This window comes from Lampris incognitus, chromosome 21 (genome assembly GCF_029633865.1).
Source record: "Lampris incognitus isolate fLamInc1 chromosome 21, fLamInc1.hap2, whole genome shotgun sequence".
Classification (NCBI taxonomy): Eukaryota; Metazoa; Chordata; class Actinopteri; order Lampriformes; family Lampridae; genus Lampris; species Lampris incognitus.
Window position 1 is genome coordinate 12,545,215 of NC_079231.1, and position 24,830 is coordinate 12,570,044.

Sequence of the window (24,830 nt, forward strand, 5' to 3'; positions counted from 1 at the left end):
GTGGAGCGCTAAAGCCAGCAGCACTCCACTTCTGCTTTGGACATCTGACCTTTAGCCTCTAGCTGAATGTGTAGGAGATTTCTACTCCTTTTATTAGATGCTAGCATGAGAACAAATGCTACTGGGTGTTTTCTGAGGGGTACATGTATGGCAAAACTGGAAATTAGGAGTAGTGAAAATAAATGTGGATGCATCAGCTGCAGAATCACACTTTAACACCAAAAAATACACAATCATCCAAAATCTCTAAATACAGTAATGCTCATATTGTGTCTTGATATATGTCATAATCATTCAGAACATACCATCATAAATATTTACATACACATGCACTTTCCATCATCCATTTTTGCAGCTTCTCCCTGTCACAGACAACTCTCCAGCATTTTGGAATAAATGGACATAGTAAAGAAAAACTAAACTTAGTGGACATCAGTGTGCTGTCCAGGATCACTTCATGTTTTTTACATTATCCTATTTGGGAACCTCATTTTCTAAAGTATATAAAATGAGAATTTACAAATGAAAATATATTCAAGGCAGACTTGACCCAAAGTTAAAACAGCGCACCCTTCGCCTTCCTTAGAACAAAAGGAAATGGCATTGGACAACTTTATTTATTTTTTATTTTTTTAAATGTAGGGCCAAGACCCTAACTGGGACCACCCATGCTAAAAATGTTGTACAGTGTGTACCTGTGGTACTTCTAAGTACTTTTTAATAGGATGGCCAGGGGTGAAAGATGATATATTGTGTTGCACCCATGTACTATACTGTAGACAGGAAATGATCTGTTCCGTAGGTTATGGTTGGTACAATCCGAGCCAGCCTCTGAGACCAGGGCAGAAGTAAACTGAAACATGGATAACCAGTTATCATTTATCTCTGAAGTATGTACCATGCTGATGATAAAGCCCAGTGCAGATCAAATTACTTTTACCAGAGGTACAAGTACAATAGACAGTGAAATCTGACTAATAAGAGACTTTACTGTCAACCTACACTACCGTTCAAAAGTTTGGGATCACCCAAACAATTTTGTGTTTTCCATGAAAAGTCACACTTATTCACCACCATATGTTGTGAAATGAATAGAAAATAGAGTCAAGACATTGACAAGGTTAGAAATAATGATTTGTATTTGAAATAAGATTTTTTTTACATCAAACTTTGCTTTCGTCAAAGAATCCTCCATTTGCAGCAATTACAGCATTGCAGACCTTTGGCATTCTAGCTGTTAATTTGTTGAGGTAATCTGGAGAAATTGCACCCCACGCTTCCAGAAGCAGCTCCCACAAGTTGGATTGGTTGGATGGGCACTTCTTTGAGCAGATTGAGTTTCTGGAGCATCACATTTGTGGGGTCAATTAAACGCTCAAAATGGCCAGAAAAAGAGAACTTTCATCTGAAACTCGACAGTCTATTCTTGTTCTTAGAAATGAAGGCTATTCCATGCGAGAAATTGCTAAGAAATTGAAGATTTCCTACACCGGTGTGTACTACTCCCTTCAGAGGACAGCACAAACAGGCTCTAACCAGAGTAGAAAAAGAAGTGGGAGGCCGCGTTGCACAACTGAGCAAGAAGATAAGTACATTAGAGTCTCTAGTTTGAGAAACAGACGCCTCACAGGTCCCCAACTGGCATCTTCATTAAATAGTACCTGTTAGAGCCTGTTTGTGCTGTCCTCTGAAGGGAGTAGTACACACCGGTGTAGGAAATCTTCAATTTCTTAGCAATTTCTCGCATGGAATAGCCTTCATTTCTAAGAACAAGAATAGACTGTCGAGTTTCAGATGAAAGTTCTCTTTTTCTGGCCATTTTGAGCGTTTAATTGACCCCACAAATGTGATGCTCCAGAAACTCAATCTGCTCAAAGAAGTGCCCATCCAACCAATCCAACTTGTGGGAGCTGCTTCTGGAAGCGTGGGGTGCAATTTCTCCAGATTACCTCAACAAATTAACAGCTAGAATGCCAAAGGTCTGCAATGCTGTAATTGCTGCAAATGGAGGATTCTTTGACGAAAGCAAAGTTTGATGTAAAAAAAATCTTATTTCAAATACAAATCATTATTTCTAACCTTGTCAATGTCTTGACTCTATTTTCTATTCATTTCACAACATATGGTGGTGAATAAGTGTGACTTTTCATGGAAAACACAAAATTGTTTGGGTGATCCCAAACTTTTGAACGGTAGTGTATATGAATTCATTCTTTTTAAATGTCACTAATTCATGTTTCATGGCGTATCGGCAGTCTGCTCACACTGAGATGGTGAGGTGATTGTATTGTTGTGTTCTCTTTCCAGGTGGACTTTTTGTGTTTCCTCAAACGAAGAGCTATACCTCATTCATTGTGGGCGATAAAATAGATTTATCCCTCATGTGTCACTGATTTGTGGTTTTACAGGTTGGCCTGTAATACTTCATACTATTCATAATACTAATTCCATCCAAAAAGAAGTTAAATTTGTCAAACACAGCGGTCATACTGGTGGTTCCTTCCATGCATCATACCATGGAGAGTATTCTGTATGATGATGTTGTGCCAGATACACATTACAGCCCGGTACCGTCCAGACTGACAGAGTATCAACCATACCAGATAGGACGGTTCTTCAGTGTGTCGTAGATTTGATATGCTTTTCAAACTTTTTAAGGCTAACAAGACATGTAGTGTTTGAGTAGCACTCTTCAAACTATTCTACATGCATAAGTATAAAAAACTAAAACTGTCGAGATGACTGCTAGCTAGCTTCTTTTTATCACAAGTGTTGGTGTGAAGTTAAAGCACAACGTTCTACAGTATGACTGTAGTAGAAATGTGACTAGTGGGATTCTTGGTTAAAACTATCCCTCATGTAATGAGCACCTTTTAGAAATCTGCCTTCAAGAGTCATTATCTCTCTTTGTGCAAGACAACAACTGTCCAATAACCCATGACAAATATCCTTGTGCAGGAGCAGATCAGAACACCAAGGTCAGTCTTGACTCTTGGACTTCAGCACTTCCTCTTCTGTGTTGGGGGCTTTCTGTCAAGTTTAATCCACACGATAAAACACATGAGAATTCCTTGGGTTAATAATACAACAGTGAATACTGATTTTATACTATATAAGAAGAAAGGTGAGTTTGGCCACAAACTTCTCCATCAAAAATTCCTTTTTGAACATCCGTTAATGAGTTTACCGGTTTGAAGATGGAAAAACACAAAAAAGAAAAAAAGTTGTATGATCATCTGCCATGGAAAGTCTCCAGGAAAATGTATAGATGATATTTTATTTACTTCTCTTTGCAGCTTGTTTAAGAAACACAAGTATGAGATATTTCTTGGAGGAAGGGGCTTGAGTTCAGTGTCGCCCACCTCAGGCGAACGGGTTGTCTGAGCGGAGGATGGTGGTCTGGATGTCATGGTAGCCCTTCCCGTTCATGTGTTCAGTGGTGTGGCTGTCGATGCTGTAGCAGCGGTGGACCTCTGTCAGTGATGACGCCACGTAAGACGCCGAACGGAAGATGTCTGCATTGGCAAAGGTTCCTCCAAACTGCATCCGCTGCTGGTTCCAATGTCTACGCAGAACGCTCTGGACCTGCCAAGAGGAGATCGAAGGAGGACATGAGACCAGGAGAAGCCTTCTCAAGAGTAAACAAACGCTCATTTTTATTCTGTCTGTGTCCACTGACATGTATACAGGATATAAAGGGGTGTAGATGTAGAGGACAGTGATGGAGGTGTCCCTGTATAAAGGATATAAAGGGGTGTAGATATAGAAGACAGTGATGGAGGTGTCCATGTTTACAGGATATAAAGGGGTGTGGATGTAGAAGACAGTGATGGAGGTGTCCATGTATAAAGGGATGTAGATGTAGAGGATAGTGATTGAGGTGTCCATGTATACAGGATACAAAGGGGTGTAGATGTAGAAGACAGTGATGGAGGTGTCCGTGTATACAGGATACAAATGGGTGTAGATGTAGAAGACAGTGATGGAGGTGTCCATGTATACAGGATACAAAGGGGTGTAGATTTAGAAGACAGCGATGGAGGTGTCCATGTATACAGGATACAAAGGGGTGTAGATATAGAAGACAGCGATGGAGGTGTCCATGTATACAGGATACAAAGGGGTGTAGATGTAGAAGACAGTGATGAAAGTGTCCATGTATACAGGATACAAAGGGGTGTAGATGTAGAAGACAGCGATGGAGGTGTCCATGTGTAAAGTGGTGTAGATATGGAGGACAGCGATGGAGGTTTCCATGTATACAGGATATAAAGGGATGTAGCTGTAGAAGACAGTGATGGAGGTGTCCTTGTATACAGGATATAAAGGGGTGTGGATGTAGAAGACAGTGATGGAGGTGTCCATGTATAAAGGGGTGTAGATGTAGAGGATAGTGATTGAGGTGTCCATGTATACAGGATACAAAGGGGTGTAGATGTAGAAGACAGTGATGGAGGTGTCCATGTATACAGGATACAAAGGGGTGTAGATTTAGAAGACAGAGATGGAGGTGTCCATGTATACAGGATACAAAGGGGTGTAGATGTAGAAGACAGCGATGGATGTGTCCATGTATACAGGATACCAAGGGGTGTAGATGTAGAAGACAGTGATGAAAGTGTCCATGTATACAGGATACAAAGGGGTGTAGATGTAGAAGACAGCGATGGAGGTGTCCATGTGTAAAGTGGTGTAGATATGGAGGACAGTGATGGAGGTGTCCATGTATAAAGGATATAAAGGGGTGTAGGTGTAGAGGACAGTGATGGAGGTGTGGGTTAGACTGAAGGGATCAGTGTTGTAGTGGAACATCTCATCTCAGTGTCTGTCAAATCTATCCAGAGTAGTTTCTAATGCTGGTGTGTCGTCCCTCTACTCGCTTCATATTTTATTGGTCTAATGGGTGGACACCACGAGTGTCACCTGTGTCACATGGGTCCCACCATTTTTGATGCCCCCATATGATGTAGATGATTCGGAGGCAGGTTGATGGTAATGCAGACGTATGAAAAGCCTCGTTCTGATTCTGATTTTCTTCCTCAAAGCGGTCGTATGATGCTTTGAGGGATGCTCTAATCAGTTCTTCCATCCGCATGTAAAAAAGGGTTTACTGCACCTTTAAATGGTGATGTAGTCGTCACATGGATTCATGTGAGCACCGCCATGTTTCCTACTGAGACACCTTTGAGATAAAACACGGCTCTCCTACATGTTCCAATATCCTGCTTAAGATTATTTTTCGAGGTCTTTTTTAATGATTATTTTTCACCTCGGTTTTCATTGGACCAACGAGTTTCGATGTAAAATGACTTTGTGATGAGCAACTCACACTGACTCCAGTGCTTTGTATCGACCATTTCTACAAGCCAAGATGATTTAAAATGGAGACAATGAAAATTTGTACTCGGAAGGTTACAGGCATTACTTTTTCACACCAATTGTACTTGGCCAATTACCCCACTCTTCCGAGCCATCCCGGTCTCTGCTCCACCCCCTCTGCTGATCCGGGGAGGGCTGCAGACTACCACATGCCTCCTCCAATACATGTGGAGTCACCAGCCACTTCTTTTCACCTGACAGTGAGGAGTTTCACCAGGGGGACGTAGCGCGTGGGAGGATCACGCTCTTCCCCCCAGTTCCCACTCCCCCTTGAACAGGCGCCCCGACCAACCAGAGGAGGCGCTAGTACAGTGACCAGGACACATACCCACATCCGGCTTCCCACCCACAGACACAGCCAATTGTGTCCGTAGGGGCGCCCGACCAAGCCGGAAGTAACACGGGGATTCAAACCGGCGATCCCCGTGTTGGTAGGCAATGGAATAGACCACTACGATACCTGGACACCCCACAATCATTACTTTTGGCAATGTGAATTCTGATAAAAGGCCTGAAGTATTAGAAGAGTCTATAGGAGCAGCAGGGTAGTGGTCAGGTAATACCAGCTGGTTTAATTTGGTGTAATTATGGTGAACTGTCTACCAAGATGTTTAAATCCACTCTATAATGACCAAAAATGTAAAAACAGGTTATGTTAGACGGAGGTTACAGAAAATGCTGTATTTTAAAACCATACCATCTGTACAAGACGCAACCTTAGTGGTGTTGTGGATAAACCAACATAAATCAAAATGGACGCTCACCTCCCCGTTGAAGAAGCAGAATATTGTGGCGACCAGGAGGCCCTGTTAAGAGAAGAGAGCTTCATGACAAAGAACAGTAAAAATGCTTTGACCTCATTAATTTATGAAAGTGGATTGCGAAGAATACAAACAACTTAATCCATTCTTTTTGTCTATTCCATGATGTAGCGATGATGAACAGTTATTGTCGATTGTTTATGGGTCGTCTATTATTTATAACCAGTTATCCATCCATCCATTATCCAAACCGCTTATCCTGCTCTCAGGGTCGCGGGGATGCTGGAGCCTATCCCAGCAGTCATTGGGCTGCAGGTGGGGAGACACCCTGGACAGGCTGCCAGGCCATCACAGGGCCGACACACACGCACACACACACACATACACACAGTCATACCTAGGGACAATTTAGTACGGCCGATTCACCTGACCTACATGTCTTTGGACTGTGGGAGGGAACCAGAGCCCCCGGAGGAAACCCACACAGACACGGGGAGAACGTGCAGTCACATATATCCAACATATTAAAAAAAAAAATTCACTGTCCAAGAGAGCAAACGCCAGGATGACTGTCAGAACTTCTGGTTTGCATGGGCTAGCAGTTAGCTTAGCCTGCCCTGCTTCCACGTCCTGTCAGACTGCCCTCAGTGTTTCCTCCTTGGGCGCAGCCCCAGGCAGCAGCAGACCAGGCTCCCCCAGCCGATCCAACGCCAGCTCGCCCAGCCAGACACCTTCGACACACCTCCCCACACTATGACACTAAAAACACAGTCAACGCTAGGTGAGGCCGCCGCCAGACCACCCTAGGTGTTATCAGAACTGCCGGTCTGCATGGGCTAGCAGTTAGCTTAGCCTGCCCCGCTTCAGTGTCCTGTCAGACCACCCTCGGTGTTTTCACCTTGGGTGCAGCTCCAGACAGGCCATGGTCTCTGGGCCACAGGATGGAGCAGACCGAGCTCTCCCTGCCGATCCAGCGCCAGCTCTCCCAGCCATCAAATGAAAACACAAACTTGGATGCAGACGTGGACAAAGACATTGCGTGGACGGTACTGGGTGCGGCCACCACAAACGTAAGTTCGCGCCGCCATCTTCCCACACCGGTACTTGGTGAGGCCACTGCAAATGTGAATTTGCGCAACCATCTTCCCACACCGGAAGTGGTGATGAAGATGAAGTAGTGCCACTGGCTGGAGGGCATGGAGCACCCCTTTATTGTCTGGACTGACCACAAGAACCTGGCCTATATTCAGACGGCCAAATGCCTGAACTCCAGGTGGGCCCTATTCTTTGGCCGGTTTAATTTTATTGTAACGTATCGTCCAGGGTCAAAAAATGTCAAGCCCAATGCTCTCTCCCGGCGGTTTGTTATGGACGACACCTATCACCAACCTGAACCCATCCTGCCCCCCTTCGTGCACCATGGCTGTTGTTTCTTGGGAACTCGAGTCCCGTATCCGTCAAGCCTAGGAGACCCAGCCATATCCCGGCAGCGGACCTCCCAACACCCCGTTCGTCCCCGATGCTGTCTGCTCTGATGTTCTCCAGTGGGGCCACTCCAGCAAGCTGGCCTGCCATCCTGGAATCCATTGAACCCCCTCTTTCCTTCAGCAGGGATTCTGGTGGCCCTCTGTGGAAAAGGACACAGAGGGCTTTGTTGCAGCATGCTCTCTGTGTCCGGGATAAATTCTCCACCAAACCCCTCTCCGGGCTATTACATCCCTTGCCTGTACCTAGTCGCACATTGCCCTGGACTTTGTCACTGGGCTGCCACCATCTCATGGCCACACAGTCATCCTCACCTTAGTTGACCGTTTATCCAAGTTAGTGTATTTCGTCCCTCTGCCAAGGTTCCCTTCCTCCAGGGAGACTGCTGTTCTCCTGGTTCAAAATGTCTTCCGCCTGCATGGTACCATGGTGGACATGGTTTCAAACAGAGGCCCCCAATTCATATCCCAGGTGTGGTCATTCTGCTCTGCCCTGGGTGCCAGCATGAGTGTGTCCTCCAGATACCACCCCAGTCCAACGGCCAGACTGAGCATGTCAACCGGGAGCTACAGGCCACCCTGCGTTGTATAGCCGCCTCCAACCCATCGTCCTGGAGCCAGCACCGGCCTTGGGTTGAGTATGCCCACAACGCCCACCTCAGGGGATGTTCCCCTTCGAGTGCACCTTGGGCTACCAACCTCCCCTGTTCCCTGCACAGGAGGTAGAAGTCACGGTGCCATCGGTGCAGACCCAGCTACAACACTGCTGGCACGTCTGGAACCAGGCCCGTGCTGCCCTGCGCTGCACTTCCACCTGGCCCCAGGTTAACCATCACTGCACTCCAGCTCCTGCCTATGTCCCTGGTCAAGAGGTGTGGCTTTCCACCAAGGACCTGCTGCTGAAAGTGGAATCCAAGAAGCTTGCTCCCCGCTTCATAGGTCATTTGCTGGTGGGCAAGGTTATTAACCCAGTGGCAGTACAGCTCAAGCTCCCGGCCTCCCTTTGGGTGCACCCCATGTTCCATGTCAAACTTCTGAAGCCCGTCCTCTCCAGTCCCTTGCCCCCCCCCCAGCAGTGGCTCCTCCACCTCCATGTATGGTAGGTGGTGGCCCAGTATATACCTAATGGCGGCTTCTGGATGTACTCTGTCGGGGCCACGGTCTGTAGTACCTGGTGGATTGGGAGGGGTACAGTCCTGAGGAACGTGTCTGGGTCCCTCGCCGTCACAGCCTGGACCCCCCTGCTCATCTGAGCTTTCCATGAGCTCCATCCTGACAAGCCTGTTGGGGGGGGGGTACTATCACAGCCTACCCCGTGCCCTCTCAGGACTCATCCTCTTCGTCCCAGTCCCCTGATTGTCTCCCTTATCTTGGCCACTCCCCCTGCCCTAGTTTCTCTCTCCTGTTTGTGTGTGTGTGCTTCAGGATTGGAGGCAGGTGTGCGGCAGGCAGAGTAGAGGTCCACCACCTACATCTCATCTACTGTTATCAACCCTACTCCTTATATACCCAGCCTTGCCAGGTCATAGTGCCTGCTCATCCTGCCTACCCGGCCCAGCCCCTGCCTCTGGTCGTTGGTCTGTCTCCATGGAACTCTGCTTGTCTTCCTGGTTTGGTCAAGGTCCCCCCTCCCATGTGCGCTCTTACCCTGGACCCAGTGTTCTGTGTCTGCTCCTCGCTCTACTGGCTCCTCGTCTTACCTGGCATTAAAAGACTTGTTTTACCGAAACCCTGCCTTGAGTCTGTCTGTGTCGGCATATTGGGTTCAACATTGCAGCCCTGGTTAGCGTTACCAAAGAAAAGTGCTCCATGGCTAGACAGGAACTTTTCTTTCTCCCTGGCAGATACATATGAGATTTATTTGTTGAAGGTGTTATCAGTCCTCTAGGGTTGGATGATAGGATCAATACTATTCTGTCCAGCTTATCACAGGATTCAAACATACTAAGGTTAGCTTTACAGTATATGCCTGTATAAGTCAATCCTTGTATATATCTGAAGTTTGTAGTGTTATTCTATGTTAAGTACACTGAGAGAGCCATGAAACGGCAGTAAAATTCCATGTATATGCAAACCTACATGCCCAATAAACATGATTCTGATTATATGGTGTCATCTAGTGTGATTTTATTATTTTCAGGGTCTGTTACCTGGTAGTGCATGAGGATGGTCATGACATACTGGAAGATCTCAAAGGCCAGGTGGCCCTGTGGTTTGTACGGGATCAGGACGAACTGGATGCCGAGGAGCGGGACCAAGATAAGCGTGGCTCTCACCGCCTTCATGTAGAGACTGGACTCGGCCTGGTGAGTCACCTTCAGCTTGGTGATGAGCACACGAACAATGTTCAGCAGGAAGAAAAGGTTAACCTGGAAGTGAAAAAAGGATAATTATGATTTCCTCAGTGGATCTTTTGACATGACATCAGATGAGACCTCGAGGACGACAATACATTCATTGAGGAACAACAGGTATAATGTGAAACAATAGGAATAAGATTAATTTTACTGCTGTTAAAGGAAAACACATTTCCAAATTTTTATTTTTTTTGTGAAATAATGCTTGTCATTTAATACTGTAGATTTGAGGTCATGCTAAGTTTCTTTAAGATTGTAATGGTCCAGGGTCTGCGGTGGTGTAGCGGTCTAAGCATCGGCTTTGTGTTGATGCAGTGGCCCACTGGGGACCGGGGTTCGCACTCCGGTCTCGTCAGATCCGACTATGGCCGGACTCGATGAAGCAGCAATAATTGGCAACGCTGTCTTCGGGATGGGGGGGCGAAGTCGGCTTGTGTTCGTCACATGAATGCGTCTCTGTGTGTGTCGGAAAAAGCAGTGCTTCGGCCTGGAGTCGCCTTGTCACGAAAGTGGGGAGGCGTCTCCTTTGAGACTGCCGGCTGGAGAGATGCAGTTGGCGAACGCATACAGTATGAGGGTGGGTGTTTGAACTAAAATAGGGATCGATTGGCCACTAAATTGGGAGAAAATCAGAAATAAATTTAAAAATAAGAATGTAGTGGTCCAAGGATCATGAGACCGAAGCATTGACTGACATTTTTTAAATTTAAGTAAAAAAGAAAAAAAATCATGTCAGTAAATACACTGAAGACAGTCTGACCCATCCTGGTGATTTTAGTAAAATGTTCGCCTGTATTTCCCAGAATGCATCAGCGCTTACCAGCAGCGCGGCACAGATGGGGCTGTGGATGATGTAGAGCAGGGAGGTGTCTGAGCTGATCCAGCAGCTGTGAAGAGACAGGAAACCAAAGTCTGACTGACATGAACAAAGACAAAATATACAGTAGTTGTTGGTTGATTGACTGATGAATCCATTCTAGGGTCACAGGGGCCACTACCTATCCCTTCTGCCACGAGAAGGTGCACACAGTCTCATGTAATGGTGAGAGTCTCAGATCAACGTTACATTCATATCTGCTGACTTTAGACGGGAACATACAGACTCCATGTAGGACGTCACCAGTTTGTGGTGTAGGAAAAGTGCTCGTCACTCAGCCAGCATGTCGCCATGTTAGTCTCCATACTGTCTGGGTTGTATCATTTAAATGTTGTTTTTTTGGGGGGGGGTCCCCCTTTTTCTCCCCAATTGTACCTGGCCAATTACCTTATTTTCCAAGCCGTCTCTGCACCACCCCCTCTGCCGATCCAGGGAGGGCTGCAGACTACCACATGCCTCCTCCGATACAGACATGGCCAATTGTGTCTGTGGGGATGCCTGACCAAGCCGGAGGTAACACGGGGATTCGAACCGGTGATCCCCGTGTTAGTAGGCAACGGAATAGACCACTACGCTACCTGGGCACCCTGTATCATTTAAATGCGAGACAACATAAACTAAATTAGCAATAAATTAGCTAGTTATCTTCTCTACTTGTATCTAAGTTATCTTTTTTCACACTTTCAGACGCTGTCATGGAGGTGCACTTTGTTGCTTATTAATGTACAAAACAAATCAGTAAAGAGATGGCGTTGGTGCTGGAGCTAGTTGTCTACACACTAAGTTGTTTCACCCGACTTACTTGTCGTTGTAGTAGCAGTGACGAGCTACTGCGTGTATCAGCGCCGGCACCAACGGAAAACCTGTGGATCATAATGTGACACAATAATGGAAAAAGCACTGCAGGTGTAGAAAAACACTAGAAAACATAAAAATGGAAAACATTCCTGTTGGATTAAACTGTTTGCCTGGACCTGGTCTAGTCATCAGATCAGTGATAGTTACATAATTATCTGCTATGTTAAACGTGAACGTGTGGTACTATCTTTGCTGTGGTTTTATTCGGGGGTCGGGGTCAGTGAACAGAGACTCAAAGTAGTACAAGGTAATCTGATTGAAAGCATTTAGCCATGTGTGATGTGTTGCATAGGTGAGCAGTTTTAGCAGATTCAGTCTTACCCCATCCTAGTAAATAGTACCACATCAGGTGCTGTTTCTCAGCAAACACGGCAACCACGATGAGCGTGTGCAGATAGATTCCCTCACATAACATCCAGAAGTAGTTACAGCTCAACAGATAAAGGTGGATGAACATGATCACCTTACAGCTCACCTAGATAGGGGGGTAAAAAACAACACACCATTCAACATCACACAACCCAAGAAAAAAATGGAAACCCCTGTGTGGTAAGTAGGACAGCTGTGTAATAGGCAGGTGTTTTTTACAGTTATACACCAAACTTTTGCTGTTGCTAACTGGCACATCTCCATTAACAGGAAATAACAATAAGAAAAAGGAAGTCGGCGTATTGTTTGGCTGGATTGATAATCTGCATCCCCTCGTTTCTGGATTGATGAGGATCTCTGACCTGAGTTTTGGTGATGTTAGATTTGACTTAAACAGCCATATTTCCATTTGAATATTGAACAAATATTAAGCAAACTTTTGGGGTGGGACAGGACTACATCATCGAAACTAGAGGAATGCACTCAGTGCAGATCTCTGCTAAGTGTGCGTTTCTCCCCTTCTCTGGTGTTCGGACGTGGTGAAAGACCCTTTTTTTGCCTTCTGGGAGAAGGGACATACACGCACACAGACAGAAAAACCAGTGTTTTTCCTGCCATTATAAGACTTGCACAGCGCCCATGTCAATTGAACGATAAATATGGAGAAAAAAAAGTTAATATGCAGCACTCAAGCTAAAAAGTCTAGCTGATAAAACGTTTTGCCTGTCAGTCTGTGGATGTGCAGCCTCCTAGGTGGACCCTCGCATGAAAGGGACCAGGTCTGACATGAAGTGATTAATCAGATCAGCCTATCATAATTTCAAAGCCCTTATCATTTTTTTATTCATATTTATATTTGTATTTATCATATCAGGGAATAAACAGCTGCTTGCCATTGAAGGAAACTGAAAACTGTTTCCACATGTCTTTAACATATAACCCTCAACAGTATCTACAATTTATGTGTTTTTGTGGTATTTACAGTGACTATAGAGTTTTCATGCTTTTCTTAGTGGCAACTTTAAAGGCCCTATCTGTGATGTATTAGACAATACAAAACTGAGGTGCATTTACATGCTTAACTCAAGAGTTTGAGTTACAGATGCAAAATAAGCATTTTGTGTCCCCTCAACTGACAGTCATTGAAAATATGGGTCTGTTTTACTGCAGACTTCGCAGTGATATGAACACACATTTTACAGGTTCAGAAAACATTAGAAACTCAAATGTAGTTGTTCAGAGTTCGTCCTTGTATTACGAAACCTGTCAACGGATTTGGGAGTGACGGCAGCTTCCTGTCCTGTGGATTTTACTTTGGTAACGTGGCGACCCTTTTGCTTATATTTGGATTACGAATTGTTCCACTAAAACCATCCAGAAAAGGCGTCTTGACGGAAAGGCAGTTCTTGTTGAGTAAACAGAGGGAGACATTGACTGATGACAGGAATCCTGTGTTTGTACTCACAGAGTTGCTGTGCATGGGCTCCTGGTTGTTGGCGACCGTCGTCAGCCAGATGATGGTGATGACCGAGTTCAGCACGAAGGAGAAAAAGAGGTTCTTGTGGAGCGTTATTCTCTGGCAGCTCAGACTTCTGCACACCATGTGGAGAAATTCATGTTAAAGGTGAGATGTTTGTTTTTCCAGTACCTTATTTATTTATTTATCTTTTACAGGTATCTATATCCATCCATCCATTATCCAAACCACTTCTCCTGCACTCAGGGTCGCGGGAGGTATCTATATCAAGTTACACAGTTTAAATCTGATTTCAGTCAGTTGTTTTTCTACTCCGGAGTGAAACAGGTTGTTTTCAGTTGAGCATATTTGAAGCACTTTTTTTGGGGGGGGGGATCCCCCCCTAATTGTACTTGGCCAATTATCCCACTGTTCCGAGCCATCTCGATCTCTGCTGCACCCCCTCTGCTGATCCGGGGAGGGCTGCAGACTACCATATGCCTCCTCCCATACATGTGGAGTCACCAGCAGCTTCTTTTCACCTGACAGTGAGGGGTTTCACCAGGGGGACGTAGCACGTGGGAGGATCACGCTATTCCCCCCAGTTCCCCCTCCCCCCTGAACAGGCGCCCCAACCGACCAGAGGAGGCGCTAGTGCAACGACCAGGACACATACCCACTTCCGGTTTCCCACCCGTAGACGCGGCCAATTGTGTCTGTCAGGACGCCCGACCAAGCCAGAGGTAACACAGGGATTCGAACCAACAATCCTCATGTTGGTAGGCAACGAAATAGACTGACATGCTACCCAGATGCCCCTCGAAGCACATTTTTACACAAGTAGAACTAATACCACGTTCTACCAGAATAACACAGTAAATATCATGTAGTACTGCTGTAACCACGACCAAAACTGCTCTGACTAGGGCTCGTTTAAACTACAGGTACATGTGTGAAGCGATGTATGATTTTTTTTTTTTTTTTACTATTTAAAGCCTGTTTCTATCATGGCACTACAAAAACCAGTAGAATATCTACAGTATTAGTAGCACTACTCTTTACCCTGACCACTAAAAACATAAACAGTATGAACATAAACTGACATTTCCACGTACACAAACTGCTTAACGCATGTGTCAGATAATCTGAACTTCCCATGCGTTTGGGTCACCCAGAACCACCTCACACCGACGGTGTGTGTTTGCAGTTCGAACTTACTTGAAATGGAAGAATATTCCCAGGGATATGAACAACGACGTCAGCGACAAGCCATGTCCGATCAGCACCAGATAGAAGAGATTCATCGCTGTCTGCAGAGAGAGTAGACGGATCACTGCCTGTCGCACCAGGATCGAACAGCCGGAGCTCTGTGTTGTACTATAGTACAGTGTAGTACCGTGCTGTACTACAGTACAGTGTAGGACCGTGTTGTACTACAGTACAGTGTAGTACAGTATTGTGCTACAGTACAGTGCTACAGCAACCACAGCTGTCATGGTTTTATTCTGACCACACAACATACCATTCTGCTTTGCACGATGTGTACTGTGCACTTTGTGTAGTTTGTCCACGTCCTGTTGCTTTGCGGGTGCCGACCCCAGTGTCCGCTCTCTGTGCATATTTTTGATGCCATTTCTGTTGCATTAAAATTGACCAGGGGATACAAAAGAAAGCAAAATATATTATAGAAATATTAGTTTTCATTTGTGTGAGATTTTTGGTGTATCTTTACTGACTTTGGACTTGCATACTCAGATACGGCAGTCCCTCAGTGAGGACACACTTGTTGTCTGGATGATGCTAGAAAACTCAAGTTAAAGGCCGACTTTTTTCTTTACAGGAAGTAAAATTGACCTTTGGTGTCAAAGTTTTGGAAGTAGTCAGGACAGTGTTGCTCTGTGGTGAAGCCCGCCTCGGTCTCTTCCCAACATAACCAGCCGTCCCACGTCCTGTTGCACATTGGCCCCGGCCCTAGTCCACAGCAATGAAGACAGAGGGCAAAACATCATGGGTAAAATCATTCTGTACCCTGACAAACACACACACACACACAAATAAGTCACTTTTTACTGGCCAAGTATGATCATTTGACTAGTGACACACAACATGTATGTAGACAGCAAGATAAGAGAGAGAGAAATTAAGAAAGAGCTAAGTTAAACCTCACTCTACAGAATACATCAAAGAAAAATGGGAAAAAGAAGGTAACTTTACAATATCAAATGACGATTGGCTTGATGTATGTAAATTCCATTGGAAATGCACCAACTCCCACATATGGCGGGAGTTTGGGTGGAAGTGTTTTATTCGATTTTTTATTACACCAAAACAGAAAGCACATATTGATGGGGGGGACACCAAATGTTGGAGACAGTGTGGACTTCAGGAAGCCAACCACTGGCACATATTCTGGGAGTGCCCAATGATAAGACCTTTCTGGGCAGAGCTTCACAAAGCATTGAAATGCATACTTAATAATGATTTGCCCTTGCAATTTTCCACAATATTCTTAGGAAATGCCGATTTCCAGGCAGGACAGCCGGATGAATATTTATTTGGTATTTTGACATGTGCTGGTAAAAAAGCACTCGCAAGACATTGGTTACGTCCTGAACCCCCCACAATACAGGACCGGATAGATATAGTAAATAACATGTTATGTTATGGAAAAGATTACTTTTTCCCTCCGTCTTCAGAAAAAGAAGTTTGTTAAATTCTGGACCAAGTGGGTCAAATATGTGAGGCCCTTAAGGCCAGATTTTGTGGCGATATTGAATTAATTAGATTTTAATACACCCGCTATCTCTACTCTCACACTCCTTTTCCCTACCATGCATTGGGAACCTTCACACTCTCCCTACCACAAACTGGGAATCCTCATATCACCTCTCTCCTGTATAGTCTTATGTACACACGTTACCTCTCCCAAATTGTATAAAGTTCTTAAAGTTTGCCTTTTTTTAATGTGTATGTATATGTATATATATATATATGTGTGTGTGTGTGTGTGTGTGTGTGTATATATATATTAAATATAGTTTTTTGTTTGTTTGTTTGTTTTTGGTGGGGTTTTTTTTTACTTTCTCTTGTAAGTTTAAAAAAAAAAACCTGAACGGCAGAAGAAAATGAAACTGTTATTGTTTTGATATACATTTTGTAATATATACTGCTGTGAAAAATAAAGAATTAAAAACAAAAAAGAAAGAGCTAAGTTGGGGCGTCTGGCTGGCATAGCGGTCTATTCCGTCGCCTACCAACATGGGGATTGCTGGTTCGAATCCCCATGTTACCGCCGACTTGGTCGGGCCGTGTCTGCAGAAGCCGGATGTGGGTATGTGCCCTGGTCGCTGCACTAGCGCCTCCTCTGGTTGCTCGGGGTGCCTGTTTGGGGGGGAGGGGGAAACTGGGGGGATTGGTGTGATCCTCCCACGCACTATGTCCCCCTGGTGAAACTCCTCACTGTCAGGTGAAAAGAAGCGGCTGGTGACTCCACATGTATGGGAGGAGGCATGTGGTAGTCTGCAGCCCTCCCCGGATCAGCAGAGGGGGTGGAGCAGAGACCGGGATGGCTCGGAAGAGTGGGGTAATTGGCCAAGTACAATTGGGGAGAAAAAGGGGGACCCCCCCCAAAAAAACCCCATAATAGTATGAATAAATAAAAGCTTAAATAAATAAATAAAAACTCAATATAATAGTTATTAAAAGTACTAATAAGAGTATGAGTGCAGAGTCAAGGTTGAGCAGTATTCACGGTTCAGTAAAACACACATACATTGGCTGTACATCATGATATTGTAAGTGTTTTATTAAACCACATGTATTTTGTGTTCTGGTTTATATTCTCAGGCTACTGGCAGGGCTTTTGAGAATGTCTGCACACAGCTCAGTAACACCAGAGGGTCCTGATCCGGTTTCCATCACCAGTAAAAGTCTGGTGTGGTGTTTGTGGTGTGGAAATAGCTAAATACTGTCCGGCTAAGACAGCCTTAAAAGACTGGAAGAGCACATCTATTACAGGCTCACGTCTTGTGTCAGGTAAGTTAAAAACGAGTATTCTGTATAGTGCCAAGTAAGTTAAAAATGAGTATTGTGTGTTGGTTCAACAAAAAGCCATATGATTTGTCATTTGTGTCATAGGATCTTCACTGTACATCACTTTAACATGGAAGTGTGGTAGAAATAGTCAAATGGACTATGTGTATAGACAAAAATGTGAAGAACACTACAGTACTGGTCATATTTGCTGGGTTAGATATCACTCTCGTGTGAGACAATCATGTGAACTGTTTGTGTACCTGTTTTGCGGTGATGGGAGCCCTTCAGGATCCTCTGGAAACATTCGTACTGCGCTGTTACAATCTTGTTGCGTGTGACTCCAATTTCTCCCTGATGACTCTCAGAGTGGTGCTCTTGTTGGGAGTCGTTGACTTCGGGGCTGGCCATCACGAGCAGCTGGGACGTACACACACACACACACAGATAAGTACATGCACAAGGAGACACACACATAGCAAACACACAATTTCACATGCAAACACAAAAAAACACATGCATACATGCTCCAAGACACATGCATGAACACATAAATGCAGCCACACAAATACATACAAACACAAATACACCCACGTACACATATGTATACACCACATGTGCACACATCAAAGCACACATGAAACAACATGAGGCTCATATGTTATTATTCGAGCACTTATGATAACACCATGACTGAGAGAAGGCACATCTGCCTTTGTGTGTCTGCTTGTGTTGGACCAGTATGAGTGTTGTATCAGAAAGATCAGTGCAAGCAGCACAACTGGTGAAATGAAGGTTCATCTGGTGAACAGGAAGAAATTAGACTGATGGGAGACATTTTGTTTTGTTTCCAAAACAAAAAACCAAAAACAACTCGTACAGGGAACATCTTCTATGTGCTGGTAGAAGACAGGTGAATATGTGCTTGTAGAAGATTGGTGAGTAGCTTTAATTAGCTGCTTAATAAATACAAAGTAGAACTTTGTATTTATGTTTACATGTCTAAACTGAGGAGTAAAGCTGCTCAGTCACCATGTGAGAGTTTCATCCGGTGGCTAATGCTAGCTGTAACAACACAAGACATGGTTACCTTACTGAGAGAGCAAAACACCACCAGAGACAACAAGCCGCTCGCCTCCATCCTGCTTCTCTTCTCTTCTCTTTCTTGTTGTCTGTGGTTGACCTGAGGACAGTTGTTAGTTAGGAGACGTTCATTAACACAGTTATCCACAAACACCACCAGAGACAACAAGCCGCTTGCCTCCATACTGCTTTTCTCTTTTTTTTAAATTTTATTTATGATTTTTCCCTTTTTCTCCCAATTTAGTGGCCAATCGCTCCCTATTCTAGTTCAAACACCCACCCTCGTACTGCATGCATTCACCAACTGCATCTCTCCAGCCGGCAGTCTCGAAAGAGACGCCTCGTCACAGAAGTGGCGAGGCGAATCCAGGCCGAACCACTGCTTTTTCCGACACACCCAGAGACGCATTCATGTGACGAACACAAGCCGTCTCCGCCCCCCTCTTGAACACAGCGCTGCCAATTATTGCTGCTTCATCGAGTCTGGCCATAGTCGGATCTGACGAGACCGGGGCACGAACCCCGGTCCCCAGTGGGCAACTGCATCGACACAAAGCCGATGCTTAGACAGCTACACCATCGCGGATCCCATCCTGCTTCTCTTCCCTTGTGTGTGGTTGGTCTGAGGACAGTTGTTAGTACAAACAATTTCTAACTAGTATATGTCCAACTTGTCAGGTGCTCATTGGCACATGCTGATGTGTTTGTTCTGTTTCTGTCTCACGTCTGATGTGGACAGACACCCTGGGATAAAGTACACACACACACACACACACAGCTTTACTATGAGGATATCTAAACCTGAATATGATGGAAAAGTAAAACTGTCAACACTCCCTGCAATGTCTGATATGCTCAAACACATTCGTAAGCATATTTGTCTGTCTCTCTCTCTGTCGGTCTGTCTCTGTCTGTCTGTCTGTATGTCTGTCTGCCTCTCTGTGTTTGTCTCTTTGTCTGTCTGTCTGTCTGTCTCTTTGTCTGTCTATCGGTCTCTGTCTGTGTGTCTGTCTCTCTGTGTGTATGTCTCTGTCTGTCTGTTTGTGTGTATGTCTCTGTCTTGGTCTGTCTGTCTGTCTGTGTGCCTGCCTGTCTGTCTATCTGTTTCTGTGTCTGTCTCTATCTTTCTCTGTCTTTCTCTGTCTGTCTGTCTGTCAGTCTGTCTCTTTATCTGTCTCTGTGTCTCTGTCTCTCTACGAATCTGTCTGTCTGTGTCTGTCTGTCTGTCTGTCTTGCAGACCTCTGCTAGTAAAGTAATTTTTTGGCATTGCAATAAATGACCTCATCTCAGTCCATCCAAATAGTTCTGACAGGTCAACACAAGGGAGAGAAAATGCAAAATGACTGCAGACAGTCTTTTTTTTTCTTCATGTTTGACAAAAACGAAAAGCAAAGTAACTGAACTTTGCTAGTTAACCTAAATGTGCACGTCCACATACTCAACACTTGATGTAAAGAAGATCACAGTCTTGATGCTGCTCAGTAATCCAGGTGAGGGAACCACAGGAAGGTGAATCAGGTCATCTGGACACAGCGTTTACTGAGAGAAACACTTCATCATCATCATTTAAGTGACCTCTTCAGTCTCAGCTGACTGCAGGTGTCCCCACCCTTATAACATCCCCACCCTTTTCTGTCGTGATGCCACTGTGTTGTTTATAAGGGTGGGACACCTGCAGTCAGCTGAGACTGAAGAGGTCACTGAGATGATGATGAAGTGTTTCTCTCAGTAAACGCTGTGTGCAGACGAATTGATTCACCTCTCTGTACTACCACCGTTAACCTTCTCCTCCATTAGAGGCGTGAGATAATGGCACAGAAGCAAAATGTCAAGTAATGTGTTACTGTCACGTTATTTCTGGATCTCACGGTGAGAATTTATACATGGATTAGTTTAGTCTCTAAATAGACATAAACTGACAGCAAATTCACATTTTCCCCCTGGCAAGCCAAAACGTAATTTAAATTTTTAATTGACCCCCCCCCCTTTTCTCCCCAACTGTATCCGGCCAATTACCCACTCTTCCGAGCAGTGCCAGTCTCTGCTCCACCCCCTCTGCTGATCCGGGGAGGGCTGCAGACTACCACATGCCTCCTCCCATACATGTGGAGTCACCAGCCGCTTCTTTTCCCCTGGCAGTGAAGAGTTTCACCAGGGGGACGTAGCGGATGGGAAGATCACGCTATTCCCCCCAGTTCCCCCTTCCCCCACACAGGCACCCCAGCCAACCAGAGAAGGTGCTAGTGCAGTGACCAGGACACATACCCACATCCGGCTTACAGACACGGCCAATTGTGTCTGCAGGGATGCCCGACCAAGCCAGAGGTAATACAGGGATTTGAACCGACGATTCCTGTGGTGGCAGGCAACGGAATAGACTGCTACGCCACCTGGACACCCTTTAACTGATGTTTTGATAATCTGAATCTTGAGTCTTGTAGGAGTGGTTGGATGGTGTTGAGGTGTGTGTCACGTTTTGACCCGTGAGATCAGGTGACACGTCAATAGGCCGATTGAGATCACATGGTTTCTACCTCAAATCTAACTGCGAAAAAAAGGCACAATTATTCTAACGAAGCCTAATAAAACATCAGAGCAGGTTAGTAATATCAAGTTAATGTCCGCTGGAGGAGAAGCACACACACACACACACACACACACACACACACACACACACACAAACATGTAAATATGAAGAATAAGATTTCTGCTTCACGCCTGTTGAACTGGATGGCAGATTTGGCCTTAAGCTTCCTCTGTTCTCACAGCTTCCTTCCTGTGGGGCTGTTATGCATGTTAAGCAAGTTTAGCCCTGCTGTGGAGAAAGGCTATCTGTCAATGTGGCCGTTTGTCCAGGGAGAGCGTTCCTACAGCAGATACGGCATGAACACACGCATCCACCTACAGGCGTGTTCAGTAGCAGAGAGAAGTTCAGGATGACCCTCCGTATATACATGTGTGACACTAACCCTGGACAGGCTGTTACTGTATGACTGCATCTTTACACCACACTCACATCCTGGCTTAGCTACACTTCCACATGTACGACGTCTCTCCATTTTTCTTCCATGGAGAAGTGCACTTCGGCTTATTGCTGCATGCATAGAAAAAAGCTGATGATAGAAGTTATGTTTTTTAACCTGCTAGTATCTCATAAAACCACACCTGAGATTATCACCACGAGTCGTACAAGGTCCTAAACACCTCTGATGGGGGGGGGGCATCACAGCATTTATGGAAACAAAGGCTGTTCTGATGTTATTTTAGGTGACAGACACTTTAACTGTCCAGCCCATAATGCCGAACATGTCACACAGTTTGTACATCACAGACATTCTTAAACACCTTGCAGCCATCTCCAGTTCACTATATCACACTTCTCCTGTTGTCTTCTGACCAACACTAGGCAAGAGGCTGGCAGAAACACGCTGTAGTCATTTGGAGATAAAACACATTTTTCAGCTGCTGATCACAGGAAGGATGATGGAAGGTTAAATAAATTTTTCGGTGGCTCACAGATCACATAACAGACGGACTCATTGAACCCCTAAAGTTTCCTGTCTCATACATGAAGGTAATGGGTTTGACCTCAGCTCTGTGTCATGGTACATGCTGCAGCACAGCAGGCTAACGCTATAGTAACGCTATAGTAGCGCTATAGCAGCGCTATAGTAATGCTATAGCAACGCTATAGTAATGCTATAGTGACGCTATAGTAACACTATAGTAACACTACCGTAATGCTATAGCAATGCTATAGTAACACTATAGTAACACTATAGTAACGTTATAGTACCACTATAGTACTGCTATACTAATGCTATAGTAACGCTATAGTACAGCTATAGTAACGCTATAGTGATGCTGTAGTAACGCTATAGTAATGCTATAGTAATGCTGTAGTAACGCTATAGCAATGCTATAGTACTGCTATACTAGTCCCATGCTGCTGATATCAGAAATACACTAGTAATACTATGAAGGAACATGTTTTCTGGTAAGAAAATAAGATTATTATTTTTTTGTTGTAACCCAATTTCACAGATGAGATGTCAGCAGTTACACGGCAAGCCATAACACGTGAATTAGTGGCTAAGCTAGTTAATTATAGTTAATCTGTGGACCAAAGACATGTGCAGTGACATTTTCAGTGCACAATAAAAAGCTTTTCCAACACTGAAATCCTCAGCATTTGTCTTGGCATGTGTCCAATACAATCAATATCCCTCTCTGTCTCTCTCTCTGTCTCTCGCTCTCTCGCTCCCTCTCTGTCTTTCGCTCTCGCTCTCTCACTCTCTTTGTCTCTGTCTATCTGTCTTGTCTGTCTCTGTCTGTCTGTCTCTGTTTCTCACTGTCTTTCCGTCTCTTTCTGTCTCTTTCTGTCTCTCTGTCCCTTTGTTACTCTGTCTCTGTCTGTCATTCTCTCTCTGTCCCTTTGTCACTCGGTCTGTCTTTCTCTGTCTGTCTGTCTCTGTCTCTTTGTCTCTCTGTCTGTCTTACTCGCTCTGTCTATGTCTATGTCTCTGGGTGTGTGTGTGTGTGTCTGTCTCCGTCTCGCTCTCTCTCATGTCTCTCTCTCTGTCTGTCTCTATATCTCTTTCTCTCTCTTTGTCTCTGTCTCTCTCTGTCTGTCTATCTCTCTCGTCTCTCTCTTAAAGTGGTTGCCAATCAGCGTGGAAGAACAGAACATATGAAAACAGGAAACAGTTTAATTGCGGTAAACAAACCAACACAATAGTGATTAGACGCCCTGCAGACACGCAGTCTGTGTCAGCGAAGCTGCTCTCAATGCCTAAATGAGCAAATATAAAGACAAAAACCTCTTTTAATGAACTGACAGCGCAAATCAAAACAAGTTGTAAGCTTTTAAAGGATTAGTAGATCGTTTCATTTCTTGCTTGACACAACACATTTGCAGCCCTCCGTAATCGTTTTGAATGACGTATGATATTGTATCTCTAAAATGAATAGCCTATGTGCCGTTACAGAAGAAAACTTAATTATGGCTCTTTTAGCTAAAATTCTAGGTCCTCGGTGAGATGCAACACAACACAAATTAACAAAAATACACAAATTTTGAGTGTAAAAAAATAATTAAAATTTAACATCTGCAAAATAAAGTACGTCTATACTGATGTTTTGTCATTTTGTCAGCCAAAAACCTGCAACCTTACTTGTTTTAGTTATTTTGTTATCCTAATATGTAGTGAAATTTAATTTATACAATAATGATATGAGAAGAAAATGAGGCAACGCAATGTCCCCTCATCGGTTTATTTGGGTTTACACAAAATTTAGAAACCGATGTCCCACCCACAATCTCAACATGTCAAGACATTCACAGTATCTCAACACATTTAACTGTTCTCATCTGCTTGCAAATGATGCCGTAACGCAGCGGAGGACCAATTTACTCATAAATCCTTACTGCAGCGACACAGGCACACACAGCGGTATTTGTCTTTATGAACATAAAGATTTATTTATTGGTGTGTGTATTATCTGTGCTGCAGAATAAAGTCGCTGTAGAGGTGTGTGTGTGCATGAAAGAGAATTTGAAGAGGACTCGTTGGCTTTTAACACAGAATGATAGCCTTATTATTAAAGTTAAATGGTGTCGAGGGGACTTACCTCAACTAGGAACAGTCTCCGTGTCTCTGTGTGAAACTTAAATAGCAGTCCTGGACCAGTCCTGAACTGTGTGTGTGAAGCCTTCCTGAGCCTCACAGGAAAAGGAGAGTCTACACCGATGGAGGTGGTGGAGCTTCAGTGACATCACGCCATTTGCCGTCAGGGTATTGCTACACTGACTGTCCATAGATGCCATGAGAGGTTTATTTAAAGGTGATAAAGCCCACTAAATCTGTGAAACTGCCTTAAAAACAGTTTCAAGTAAGTTATCGGGGCAAGAGTGCTGCGCCTTGTGTAAATCCTACAGACAGACTACACACTGTCTGTAGACTCAAGAACTGCCTATGAGCCTTTATCTATAAGAGATCTATTGTAATAAACGACAGCCTTGTGGACAAAGCGTGATGGAAATCAACCAGCCTCCGGTCTCTGTTGCCTTGGTAACAGCACCCTCTGCTGGTGAAAATCTTCCCGACAACAGATCTCCATGGCAACAGCGTTCTTTACCAGGTCTTTCCACCTGCCGGCCCGCTGTTGCTACT

General features: G+C 44.6%; 1 protein-coding gene across 3 annotated transcripts; it reads right to left on the reverse strand.

Moving 5' to 3' along the window:
- Window positions 1–2,175: 2,175 nt before the first annotated feature.
- LOC130131362 (calcitonin gene-related peptide type 1 receptor-like) lies at window positions 2,176–24,608 on the reverse strand. 3 transcript variants are annotated; one of them, XM_056301027.1, is made up of 13 exons: window positions 24,289–24,608; window positions 18,664–18,756; window positions 17,837–17,993; window positions 15,396–15,512; window positions 15,064–15,176; window positions 14,760–14,851; window positions 13,551–13,677; window positions 12,038–12,191; window positions 11,661–11,721; window positions 10,802–10,868; window positions 9,775–9,993; window positions 6,144–6,185; window positions 2,176–3,585 (listed from the first exon to the last, which is right to left on the reverse strand). In XM_056301027.1, exons 2-13 carry the CDS (start codon window positions 18,712–18,714, stop codon window positions 3,364–3,366), a joined length of 1,422 nt encoding a protein of 473 aa, XP_056157002.1. In that variant the 5' UTR covers window positions 18,715–18,756; window positions 24,289–24,608; the 3' UTR covers window positions 2,176–3,363. The 3 variants fall into 3 exon arrangements, with proteins under 3 accessions (XP_056157002.1, XP_056157003.1, XP_056157004.1); XM_056301028.1 differs by lacking the exons at window positions 18,664–18,756; window positions 24,289–24,608 and having other exon boundaries at window positions 15,396–15,570; window positions 17,837–17,943; XM_056301029.1 differs by lacking the exons at window positions 2,176–3,585; window positions 6,144–6,185 and having other exon boundaries at window positions 9,859–10,594.
- Between the last annotated feature and the right edge of the window lie 222 nt (window positions 24,609–24,830).